Source organism: Falco naumanni, chromosome 5 (genome assembly GCF_017639655.2).
Source record: "Falco naumanni isolate bFalNau1 chromosome 5, bFalNau1.pat, whole genome shotgun sequence".
Classification (NCBI taxonomy): domain Eukaryota; kingdom Metazoa; phylum Chordata; class Aves; order Falconiformes; family Falconidae; genus Falco; species Falco naumanni.
The window spans coordinates 46882032-46896065 of NC_054058.1; the positions used below are offsets into that span (position 1 = coordinate 46882032).

Genomic DNA, 14034 nt, shown 5'->3' on the forward strand with positions numbered 1-14034 from the left:
ACTGGTTGTGAAAGCCTCATCTTTCATCGTATACTTTTAAATCTAGTGAGGTGCTAATTCCTATTCTGCATACATTTTAACCTGGCATTGAACTTGATTTTGCTTTAAGGAATAAATGCTGTTCTATTTAGTGACATCAATTGAAGAAAATATTAATATACATGGATATAAATGATTTCAAAGTTGTAAGGTTCAGATTAAGCTGCAAGGAAGAAGCTGAACCTAAGCAAGCGACTTCTAAAACTTTGAAGTAATAATCACTCTTTTCGTGGCATTTATCATGGTTTGAAAAAATATCTCTTAACCTCTGAAATGACGGTTGGATTATTATGAAAGCATTATAGAATGAGGGCACAATTAGGCTGTCACTTTTTAGGCACATCAACAAACACCCTGGCATTAACTTTGTGAAATACAGCCAAACTGTCCTTGTGGAGATGACAGATTAGTACTCCCCCTGGACTGTTGTGGTTCAGTGGAGAAACAGGCAAGACCTCATTCCTACTGGGAGTAACTTTGAAAAATGTTTTAATCCTTTTTTTTTTTTCAAGTTCTGTAGACTGCAGTCTACCTCTGTCGATCCTTTTATCTCCTATCTAGATGGACACAGCTCAACAATGTTCAACCCCATGGTGCAAAAAGATACAGTATGAATAGCTCTGTGACTTCAGGGATAGACCTGACAGAGGAGAGAATTGATCAGGAAGAGTAGAATGTAGCATTAATATTATCATCTTCAGAACTGTTTTCAAATCCACTTAAAGAGTTAGGGAGTCATTTACTACCAATAGAATCCAGGAAGTAATTTGAGTAATACTATTTTTAAGCAACTTTCACAACCAATTTGAGTTCTGACCTGGTTTTGTTTGTATCGGTGCACTCTTGTAAGGCTAGGTCATAGACAGGTATATCCAAACTTAAAATGTGAGAATAACTTTTATTCACTGAATTTGATTTTCTGTACTGTAATGCATATGGTTCTTCTTAGCATTGTCCCCAAACATGCTTAAACATCATATACTTAACTCTCCATTTTACTATTATTTGTCAATATTTCTGAGCTTCATGCTCTTGGAAGTCAATGAAAATTTGATTTTCTAAGTTTTACATTCTGTGTATTCATACCATTCTGCAGTCTGTCTCAAAACAAATATTACGTATGTAAGTATGGTACAGGTCTTTCTTGTGCCATATGTACTTATTAACATGCATGTCTTCTTTATAACTCAATAGCTCTCACTCCTTAAAAGGGTAATTATTTAATTTGAGAATTTTTTACAAATACTGAAACAAGGCTCTAGGAACAGTGTTAAGTACAATATTGCAATTTTCATAGACTTGAGTAGTATATTCAAACTGCACATAAATTGTTCATGTATGTGGTCATATAGACCTCTATTCTAACCATACCTGACAGCAGAATGTAATGATCGGATATTAGGTTAATAACAAAATGAAAGAAGAGATGGTTGGGATTTAGTATGCATACTCCTCTTTCTGAGATTAACTCTCCAAAGTGAAAAAAAAAAAAAAAGTATCTTTAGGTATGACAAATATTTTACTATATGCTTTCCAAGGAAGAATACAAATTTTGTATTAATTCTGTGAGAAAACATATGGTTTGGTTACTTAGAAATAACAGTACAACTAACCAGACTGACAAGTTTTAAAATTTTTCCAAAAGAAAAAATACCAGTACCAGAACTGGGTCTGAATCTCCTATGCTATTTCACTAAAATGTTATTATCTGATGTGGGGAAATACCTCTGAAAAGTCTCAGTATATTAAGTCAGTCAAAATTACATATTAATCCTCCAATAATCAAAATTACATGTTAATCCTCCAATTAAAAGAGAGTTTATATAAGATTTCTTTGCTCAAGCAGTCCTATTGCAGAGTATCTGAATTTAGCATGACAAGATCTGATGGTCACAAGTAGACTACAAAAAATTGACAAGAATTAGGCTATACATTTACTCACTGATGGATGTCAATATTTATGATATTATAGCTCCATTTTCTTAAGTCCCTCTGTTTGCTGTCAATCTTCACTATTCCTTCTAGAAAACGTATGCCAGAAATAATTTATTCAAGTCTGTGAGTATAATGATGGAATTACTTTGCAAACAGTTTTGGAAAAAGAAGCCTAACACTGAACACAAAATGCATGGACAGAGATAAAAGGTATGTGTCAAAAGGTACTTATAAAGAGAGTGGAAATGTAAAAAGAAAATGCATCAGAGTTAGAGACTACATGGGTAGATATGGTCTGATGACTTACATTTTTACTGTATTTTCAGTTTAGTCTGCGTCTTCATTTGTTTTTGTTTCAAACACAGCTCTGATTAAGTGGTGTATGAAGAGCATATAGCTGTATATTACATTTATGATGCTACAGGGTAAAATTGCCAATATAATAGGAATACAAAAATAACTGCAAATAAAATACATGCTTGCAGCTTTTTTCATCCAACTCCCATTGCGTTTATTATAAAACATAGCTAAAATCTTGCAGTTTGCCTATTCTTCTGTAAGTTTTGTTTTGGGATTCAATGAATCATTATAATAGACACATCTTTATCTCTTGTTTAGCTTTGTACAATACAGAAATCAACACAACATTAATCCAATTACTTGTGATTTTTTTCTGTAGAATTCATATGATCTTTGGGGTAAGTTCAGTGGCATGCAATGTGTTATGACTGTCATGTTCTCAGTATATAAATGCCCAAAATACTTCCACGTATTTTACAGGCATATGGTTTCTGTTCTCCACTACTTTTTAATCTAGGCAATTACATACACTTAAATTACCATTGAAATAATTTGAAATGCAGAGATCTCTATAAGAAATATGAAGATTGGTAGGAATAATGCATTAAAAGAAATGCATGTGTGAAAGCACCAGAAGAAACAGTGCTATGAGGGGTTAAAGGTACGGTCTGTATTGATAACCAAGGACACAGCTGACAGTGGTAAAACACTAAGGAACGTGCTTCTATCAAGACAAGAAGGGGTGTGCTCTAATAAAAGGACAGGACAGATGATTTATCAGCAGAAGACCCTACACAACACAGGGCAGCAACAAAATTACAGTACATTGCATTAGGCATTCATCTTCCTGTTACTCCAGAAGGAAGACAGACTCTAGCCCTAAAATATCCAAGATACGGATGCAAAACCAATGAGCACTACTGAAGTAAATTCATTTTTGGATCAAAAGGACCATACCATAGCAACTGTTGACTCCTAAACATCTATCAAAAAAACTAGTTCACTATTGCTAATCAAAAGGAATCCAAGAGATACAATGAGAATGCAATCCTCAGCCTTCCATGTCACACACAAGTGACCATGGACAGAAAACTTGGCCATACATGCATACACATCTTGTGCTTTTGGGTACTGAGTGTGAGTGACATTCGTATGAGAACATGAATAGCTCAAAAGAGTTTTGCCTGAAGCAAGAATCACCTTTGCCTTTCACAACGTCTCATATTGACTTCAATTACACAAATATCCCCCAGCAGTTCTGCCATTGCAACTTAAACCTCCATGTTGACTTTTCAGTTGCTAATAAGATGCAAGGAAGTGCAGAATCAAACCCAAATGTGTGGCTCTATTCCCTACAGTGCTGTCCTACAATTGACAGTGAAGATTTCATAGACTTACAGTTGAAAAATTTCAAACTGCATATGTATTTCCTATTGAGGAGGCATCAAACAGCACTGGGAGCAGATACCAGCTGCTAGAACTGTCTCCTCTCATTGGGTCCGTCTTCCATCAGCGACAGATTCAGGTTCCCTCTGCCTTTTCTTTTTTTCCCCCTCTTTATGAAGCTACAGATATCTTGGTCTTTTTGCACAGCTTCAATGGGAAGGTGGGATTTGGGAGGAAAGTGATACTTATTTTACAGTCTGATTGTTGTGGTTGGCTATTGCAAAATTAGAGTTGTGCGTTCAAAACTGTAAGCCTGAGGTCTCCCACTTTGTGAGAGGCTGCACGGCTCATTTTATTAAAATCTATGAATCAAATCCACTTCGGTAAAGTGCTTAGTTTAACCACAAGGAGACTTAAAAAAGGGAAGTAACTGCTGCAAAACAGACACTAAATCACAATTAAAGTATATACTTTGAAGTGTATAACTTACCACTGTGAAAACTGCCTTATGGCAACATGCCTACACATATCTAATTAAAATTCTGCCTTAATTAAATACTTATATTTTATCTGTTTTCTGCCCTTGAGGGAGGGAGGATATTAACAGCTTTGGAGGAAAACCACTTTGCCAAAACTGCAACCATATGGCAGCAAAAAGAAAAGGGCCAGCCTAACAAGGCTTCATTTGTTAAAAGAAAGTTTGACTTCTGAGTGAAAATTTAGCTTATAGGCAGAACCATAGGGAAAAGGAAGGCTTCGTGTCTGAGTAGTGGCAGTGGAACAGATGGAAGAGAGAGGAAACTGAGCATGTAGCTTCTGGCAGTCAAAGGTCTACACAATTTCAATTACATTACAGCTGTACGGGGCACACTGTTAACTCTTACTCCCCTCATGTAGCTATGGGCTGTGGCCCCACCTCATTCCATCTTTTCCTAGTCTGCTGAACTTATGTCTATTTTACTTTCCCAACCTTTGTGCTCAAACTCATGTGCCCTCACAAATCTGAAGAGAAAAATTTCTTGCAATTTACCCCATACTGTGGAGGAGTCCTTGATAACAACAGCCTCAGTCATATCAGTAAAGTAGGCAAAACAAAATAACTTTTGTATGATGACTGCCTACAGCTTTCAGCCCAATATAAAAGCTCAGAGAAAGTACAATACAAAATGTATTCTAATCCAGTGCTCCATGACCTAGTGTCAATCCCTGGCCTTAAATGTGTAATACGTGACACAGAAACATGCATATGTAGTGGGCACATGCAGAAGCAATAACGTCTTGTTTGTGGAAACACTTGACATACAGTGGAGTTGTAGGGTTTATTCTGAATACAGAACAACCCACCGCAGTTCTGCTACTTTCAGATGAGATAAGGCTCATGCTGAGTTGATTCAGGCATAGCTGTCAGTGTTCCAGAGTCCTTCTGGTTCCAAAGTAGCTCTAGAAAAGCCAACACATAGATGTCTCTGAAGTTGTAGACATAGTGCATACTGTCAAAGCACATATTTCAGAAGATTTGCTAGCTTCCTTGAAAGTGTGTTTTGGGATTTTTTTACACAGTATAATTCTTTTGCATATACCTCTTCCAATAACAAGCAGCATTAATCTCTGAAAGGCACTCACTCAGGTAGCTTCATTGAGCAAAGTCTGGAGCCTTCATAGTGATATTTAGACACTGATGCTGAATGTGATGCTAAGATTATCTCAGGCACAGGGAAAGACACTCTTCTCACGAAAGGGCAACAGACAAACTTTTTAAAATCCAAACTTGATAGATGCAATAAGAAATTTGCTTATTTCAGCTGCAAGAAAAATGCTTGCCAGTATATTATGTTCCAAGCCAAAACCATAGATCAAGAAACTAAAAATAATTCAGTAAACTGTACCCTGTATGCCTCTAGGTGGAACAATGAGGGTATTTGAGGATAGGTACATGCTCAGCTCAGCTGACCAAAGAAATATCAACTTGTATGCACACAGCAACTCGATAGTGCATTATGGAAAGCATTCAAAAAAGAATTAATGATTAGCAGAATTAAAAAACCGTAAATCACCCTCCATGTGGTAGAACATATTTGAAAAGTGGTTCTTTCAAATGTCCAGCACGTTATTTTGATATAGAATGACCTTCAACAATTATTTTCCTTGTCATTATTCTGATTTCTCTGACTTGAAACAATTCTTGCTTTAATCATGATGATGATATGATACCCATTACTCATGTTAAAAAAATCTCTCAAGTAGATTATTTTTCTTATCATTCTTTTTCAAAAGACTTGCAAATATAAGTGAACTCTGAATCACACACCTCAGAACAGCTGCTGGGCTCCAACTAACACACAAATACTGCTATGCATGCCTTGAAAGACATTTTTATTTTAGAATTGTTTATAATTAGGCAAAGAATACATGAAATTGAAGTATTTCTTCTTTTTACTTGACTACTCTATCTTGTAGACAGGTTGACTTAAATCATGTTACTACAGTAGTCACAGAATCATTACAAAACAGACTCAAAGTGAATTAAACCAGTGACCTAATCCATTCAACTGACCCAAGCCAAGGTCACTTATATACTGACCATTAGCTTTTTCATTCTGGAAAATAGCCAGGATTCTTTAAGACACTGCTGAATGTTTATAATGTCCCTAGTAATCTGTTTGGATACTTCACTATATTGCCTTTATAATTTTGTCCTGGGGAGAAGGGGGTGAGATTCACTTCAGCTAGTTTTAGACAGCTACATCTGAGAAGGTCCTCTAGGCCCTCATTATCCATACTTCTAGTGCCATTTGCCATGCTTCAGACATTTAGAGATGATAAACAAGAGCTAAGAAGTGCCTGCATATCTAACTCATTAGTGGCTCAATGCAGTCTACACTGCAGAAGTCTGAATTTAGACATTAAGAATAAGATTCATGTCTGACCTACCATTATTTTCACCAAGCCCATGTTTCCTTAATCTGCTTACAAGCAAAACACATGAGGCAATGTCAAAACCTTAACTGAAGTCCAAATATGGGGCATCTCGTGCTCTTTCCTTACCTACAAAATCCGGTATCTGCTCCTAGCAGAGAATTAGATTGCTTTAATAGGTTTGCTTTTGGCAAATCCATGTTGTCTCTTATTTCTTTGCTATTTTCTAGCTACTTTTAGTAATTTCTCTGTTCAGTGACTTTTCTATGAATTGAAAATAATTCCCCACATTCTCCTTCCCCTTTTAAAGATAAGTTCTACATCATTCTCTTTTAGTCTGTTGATACCTGATCCATTCTCCAAGAATTCTCACAGAAACTTACTACCAGGTCAAAGTTTTTCAGAGAGTTATGTAACACAAAATACATTTCATTAAATCAATTTTAAGATACCTAACCTATATAACCTGTTCTTTCCTTACACACAATTGAGTTTCTAGCCCTAGAATTAGCTGTACATGCCATATGCTTACCGATGACCTTTTCAGTAAATGTGTGATTAACAGTCATTGTACATTTTTGCCTTCTCTGCACCTACTACGGGCAGCTTTTTCTTTCCTGCATAACCTCTCTAGGTACCAAAGATTTCTTTGTTCTTTTTCTACCTATTAATGTACAAATATAGTTATGTTATGTTAAATCTTAATTTCTTTTGCTAGTTGCATGTCACTGAGTGTTTCAGCACTTCTGACTTGTCTTTACATGTGTGTTATTCTACCATGCTTATTAAAGAGAGAAATTTCCCTCTTTATGTCTAAAGGTGAAAGAAAAAAAATGAAAATTTAGCTAAGCTGCTCTTTTACACTTCCTTTTCTTCACATTGATGAAGCTTGTACTATAGTCTTTAGTAGTTTTCTGTTGAAGAATGCACAGATTTCTCTTTAACTTGCACTGTAGAGATTTTTTAAAAGAAATTATCCGAATTTATTGACATCTACCTTCTTCAGAATTTTCTTCACTTGCAAGTCTGTCAGTATAATTTCTTTTCCATCGAATACCGTAGTAATGAAAATCTCCAATTACGATAAAGTCCAAAGGCTTTGGAGACCTATCAAGAACAACCATGTCCTTTTCTGCTTTCCTGGATACCAACAGATATTTAACAGCACTAACTAATCCTACTCTTGAGATCTCAAAGCAACCATTATATTTTTTGAAATAAAGCCAATGTTTCCCCTCCTCTTCTTACTAAAGAAGTTATATCCTCTACATGACGGGATTACCAGTGTAATATATATGATAAATTCTCTACAATGCCAATTTTGCCATAATCTTCAATTAATTCTTGTCTATTCCTGATTAATACTTCTGTTAATTCTTCTCTGTTCCTCTTTCATCTACCATTAGCATACAGATAGCTAAGACTGACCCATGACTCTTTGTCTAGTCACTTCTTTAATATTGTTTTAAACAATCCTGTCTTTCTCGGGGGTTAGACCTATGTCCAATTTGCATTATTTAAGATGAAGACTTTTGTCCTTACCCCATGGTTCTTAATTTAAAGTTCTCTTTTCTCAGAATAGGAGCCACATAGTTATACTTAGGGTGTTTCCGACTGTTGCTTGACTTGGATGTGAGAGGAGAGACAACATTTCTTGACTCTTCAACCTCTTAATCCACTGCCACAGAACCTTATAAGCACTTTTGATTTGCTTAGAATCATTCTTGGCAGTATCATTAGTATCCTTTATCATATAATAGTGATCAGTAGAATCCTTTGCAACTTGGCAAGCTTGGACTTTTGTGAAGAGGCACACCAGCCATAACGTAAGTGCGAGGTGGTGCAGATGTCTCCACATCACTTTGAGCAGAAGGTCACTTGCCAGCACCGTATTCTATTTCCATTTGGTAACAGAGGTTTTGTACGCTTTGGGCTAGTGTGTTTTTTTAATTGTCTTTTATCATTGAGATTAGTTCTTAGTTGCTCCCTGGTCAGCACTCCTGCTTTTGATTTCAGTGGTAAGCTGTTCAGATGTTGAATGCCCCACGCCCTCAGAGGACATCGGCAGCCATCTTCCTCTCTCTAGTTTCAAGTTCACTCCTCCGGTACCTGTACTGCTACGAAACTGAAAGCTCTGCTTTATTTTTTTTGTTTCCAAAAGCACACTGTGGATAAAGTTCTCATGACCACACTCAGCCAGTTTTGATTCTCTCCTTTCACTGCTCCTCTAATTGCTTCTTAACAGATTCCCCTGGAGATCTAAAAGAAGTCTTTCCAGATTTCACCAGTAGGAAAATACAGGCCAAAGTTCCTGTAAATCCATTCAAGGATTTCATCACAAGATGTCATTGTCTAATACTAAATAGAGCTATTGAATTAACTATGTATGAAATACTTCCTCTCAAATATTTTTCACTGAGAATGAGATACTATGTAGCATAAAAAGCTCTTCATGCCTGGTAGATTAAGAATATTTGTGCTTGAATTAATGTATTTTTGTTTTTACTAACAGCTCATAAAACCATGGAAGTATAGTATGACATACAGGACTAAGTAAATACTAAAATGAAGGATTCCATATCAAGCTACATTTGCTCTTCAGTATTATCACAAATTTTACTGTTTGCAAAAAATTTACTAGACAATAAAAGTGGTTTCCTGAATATAGTACTCCATAATCTAGATGCTTTCGGTTCAACTCTAAGAAAAATGTCTGACTTGTACACATTGATCATTAAATACATTATTTTTCGTCTCTATTGTACAATATTTTTGTACATATATTCATATAAAACTAACAAACAACATATATTTATATATCTAAACTGATGAAGTATTTCAAAATTATATTTCCTGATACCATACGACTTAATTTTTATTCCGAAGCATAGAGTAGATCTTTACATTTGGCTTAGTGTTGAGCCAGGAAGAAGAGTGAAGGGGAATGAGAAGTTCTGAGATGGAATTTAGAGCCTCAGTACTAAACACTTGGGCAGATAAAACTGTAAGTTAAACACATAGAGATCCAGACAGTAATTAGACGGGGGCTATGTGAGGTATCCCTGAGGAACACCAAGGGACCTGAGATGCTTCTTGCCAATAAACTATAGGAGCTTAAATAGAAGCAGCACACACACACATACACACAAAGCTGATTTGCTGCAGATAACTTCAAAGCAGCCCCTTCCTTGGGGATAAAGACCTATCAAAAAATGTCTTAGGTTGTATTATCAGTAAGAAAAACCTGTGTATTGCCTTGTGGTAGTTAATAAGTGGTAATTAACACAAGCTAAAATCTTAAGTAAAATCTGTTGTTAAAAATATAAATAACACTGTAATAAGGCTCCACTTGATTGGTTACTCCAGTATGCTAACACTGAGATTTTCTGCTCGATAACCCTATTACTTTTTTAATAAAAATATAAGAATGTACTTGAAGTATAACATGTTTGATGTCCTGTAATGCATTTGTTATTATAATAGTTCACTTCTCTTTGCTGCCTAAACTACGCTTGACTGAACCTGGAAAAGCCATAAAGGAATGAAAAGTGGAAAACATACATGTGAAGCGGCATATAGCCAGCTCTATAGCAGAATGAAATGTCTTTACTGCAGTCTGCATGTACAGCAAAATTGATTTAAAACATTGTATTTTGTAGTTGTATTTTGATTAACAGCACATAGCTTGATTTCTTCATTAAAGGAAAAATCAGATTATCATTCTACACTAGCTAAAGACCCTTAAGGAGTTGACAGAAAGAAAAAAAAAAACGTTGGTTTGTAGGAAGCTGCACACCGAACAGAAAAGAAGTTGGGACTCAGAGTCCCCTCTGGGAAAAGCAGCAAAGAAAAGAGTAGAACTCGTGCCAAATGAAAGAGCTGAAGAACCAAATGCCACATTTGAATGCCAAGAAAAATAATGCATGCAGTAGAAGCCACAAAATGGCTGATGAGAAGAGTTGTGAGATATTTTCTTCTCTTAAAAGAAAAAAACAGAAAAAGCAGTGGTCATTCATAGGAAAGGACAGAGTAGTACTTGCACATCACTAAGTTATGCAAATTTGCATACATATACTGTTGCTTTTGTCTCCTTTTCATAGCTCTTCCTTGCTGTCGAACATCTTAGTGGATGCCTGATTTTGCATTTTGTGCCTGTGTACTGCTGTGGTGGGTTGACCCCAGCTGGACGCCAGGTGCCCACCAAAGCCGCTCTGTCACTCCCCTCCTCAGCTGGACAGGGGAGAGAAAATGAAATGAAAGGCTTGTGGGTCGAGATAAGGACAGGGATAAATCACTCGCCAATTACTGTCATGGGCAAAACAGACTTAACTTGGGGAAATTAGTTAAATTTATTACCAATCAGAGTAGCATAATGAGAAATAAAACCTAAATCTTAAAAACACCTGACCCCCACCCCTCCCTTCCTCCCAGGCTCAACCTCTCTCCCAGATTCTCTACCTCTGCCCCTGCCAGTGGCACACAGAGAGAGGGTATGGGGATTTCAGTCCATTCATCACATGTTGTTTCTGCTGCTCCTTCCTCCTCAGAGGAAGGACTCCTCACACTCTTCCCCTGTTCAAGCATGGGGTCCCTCCCATGGGAGACAGTCCTCCATGAACTTCTCCAACATGAGTCCTTCCCATGCGTTGCATGCAGTTCTTTAACTGCTCCAGTGCGGGTCCACCACAGGGTTACAAGTCCTGCCAGCAAACCTGCTCCAGCCATGGTCTCCTCTCTCCATGGGTCCACAAGTCCTGCCAGAAGCCTGCTCTAGTGCAGGCTTCCAACGGGGCCACAGCCTGTTTTGGTCACCCACCTGCTCCCATGTGGGGTCCTCCATGGGCTGCAGGTGGTTAAGTGCTCCACAGTGGACCTCCATGGACTGCAGAGGCACAGCTGCCTCACCATGGTCTTCATCACCATAGGCTGCAGGGGAGTCTGCTCTGGCTCCTGGAGCACCTCCTGCCCCTCCTTCTTCGCTGACCTGGGTGTCTGTAGAGTTGTTTCTCTCACATATTCTCACTCCTCTCTCTGGCTGCTGTTCTGCAGCAGTGTTTTTTCCTTTTTAAAATGTTATCCCAGAGGTGCTACCACCGTCACTGATGAGCTTGGCCTTGGCCAGCGGCGGGTCTCTCTTGGAGCCTGCTGGCATTGGCTCAACCAGACACAGGGGAAGCTTCTAGCAGCTTGTCACAGAAGCCACCATTGTAGCCCCCCTCTGCTACCAAAACATTGCCACACAAACCAAATAAATTCCACTCCTTGCCTCTCTGAATCACATATTTAAAAATTACCATGAAAATCCACATTCATCACTCTTCACAAACTTCACTAAAAAATAAATAAATTCCCCACACCAAAATCAAAATAAAATCATCACAACACCAAAGGAAAGCAGACAATTTACACAGAATCCACCCCTCCTCCATTCACCACATTTACAACAATAAATTCCCCACAATCATTCCACTCACTAACATTGTTCAGTCCATGTTCTGCCTGTTACCTCTCCCAGTCACTATCTTTATCTCGAATTCCTGGAGCCCCACCTTGGGTGCCAGAAACGACTGTGGTGGGTTGGCCTTGGCTGGATGGCAGGTGCCCACCAAGCCACTGTATCACTCCCCTCCTCAGCAGGAAATGCGGGGAAAAAATAAGATGGAAAAAACTCTCATGGGTCAAAATAAAGGCAGTTCAATAAAGCAAAAGCAAAGGCTGCACAGGCAAGCAAAGGAAAACAGATTTATTCTCTGCTTCCCATCAGCAGGCAATGTTCAGCCACTTCCCAGGAAGCAGGACTTTAGTATGCATAGTGGTTGCTCCAGAAGACAAACGTGGTAATAAAGAATGCCCGCCTCCTCCTCCTTTCTCTTAGTTTTTATTGCTGAGCAGACATCATATGGTATGGAATATCCCTTTGGTCAGCTGGGGTCAGCTGTTCTGGCTATGTCCCTTCCCAAGATCTTGCCCACCCCCAGCCTACAGATGAGGGGAGAATGTTGGAGAGACAGCCTTGATGCTTTGTGAGCACAGCCCAGCAGTAGCCAAAACATATGAGGAAAATTAGCTCTGTCTCAACCAGACCAAATATGACTACCATGATAAAAAATAGTAAGCAGCAAATCCCGACTTACTTAAATTAGCTTCAGAAAGTAACTATCTTGTAACCTAGAGTTTCTCTATGAATAATTCTCTCTTTCAACACAGCAAGCTTCAGAAAGAAAAAATAGCCTGCCAGGATAATGTCTGGCACTTTGCATGATATTGTCCCTTACTGTTTTAGAAAAAAATATCTGAATCTGCTTGTCTTATCTGCAATTATATTGATATTCAGATCAGTTATTTTTTCTTTTTCCTAGATTCCCTTCTCACTGTCCAGCTACTGTTAAAATAGTTGTGTCAACTATTCAGTTGGTAAGACACAGTTCTGTCCTGTACAAATATAATGCTCCATGAAATGGACGCTTGTTAAAATACTTTTTTAAAAATTAATAAAATAAAACAATTTTTAAAATTTAAATTTTAAATTATTAAAATAAAATAAAAATAAAAACTATTAATAAATTTTAAAACAAAATTTTAAAAAGTGATAAGGTATGTAGTCTCCTGCCCAATACATAAACCCAAGTAACTGCATGCAATTTCTAGCAGGGTTGTACCAGTACAGGTGACTTAACATAGCTCTGCCTTAAGACCAAATAATTCAGGCATACAAGTCAGTTTTCTTTCCATGAGTTAGGAAGAAAACATAGTAAAATAGTTCCAAAGTTCTTATCAGCACAGCTGCACAGGTTTATGCTGACATACCAAGAGGGTAGGCATGACTTAAGAGTTCTTAGAATTCACCAGTAGGGAAGGTTTGCAAATTTTCCCATCATTGTTAACACCAGTCACTGGCTGTCAGAAACATTTTCAGCCCTGTGCCAAATATTTGATCAAAGCAGAATTAGATAATATAATGCTTTAAAAACCATCAGCAGCTATTGGGTTATATATACTCAGGGTCCTATCATTCCAAACAAAATCTCAGCTGAAAAAGACTGAAAATATCCCCCTAGTAGAAAGGCTTCAGTATGAAGACATTAATGGAATATTTTTTCTGGTAAGATTTTAGAACAACATTAATGACTCCAATATGCTATTTAAAGTAACAGCTCCAGGATATTGCGCCTAATGCATCTCTAACAGTAAACAACATTGATTCTGTTCATGGTTATCCAAATACATACAAAGGTTTTCAACACAGTGGGTTACTTAGCAATATCTTATCCACAGTTTCCCTACAGACAGTTAAGTCAAAATTAAAAAAGTTAGTTCTTTTTCCCTTACTTGTATTGTGATCATTCATCTCCCCCAATCCAGTATTAATTCCAGCATCTATTGAACTCATGATTTTATCAATCTGCAGAAAAGAGAACATGGAAAACAATTGATGGGCTGCATCTTTGTTATTTTGCT

General features: G+C 37.5%; 1 protein-coding gene across 7 annotated transcripts in view; it reads right to left on the reverse strand.

The window, feature by feature from the left end:
* ANKS1B (ankyrin repeat and sterile alpha motif domain containing 1B) overlaps positions 1 to 14034 on the reverse strand; it is a 441782-nt gene that overhangs the window by 208895 nt on the left and 218853 nt on the right. For all 7 annotated transcript variants that reach the window (XM_040595970.1, XM_040595966.1, XM_040595969.1 and 4 more), the window contains exon 14: positions 13906 to 13978. In XM_040595970.1, coding sequence (XP_040451904.1) covers positions 13906 to 13978 — 73 coding nt within the window. The remainder of the gene's footprint in view (positions 1 to 13905; positions 13979 to 14034) is intronic.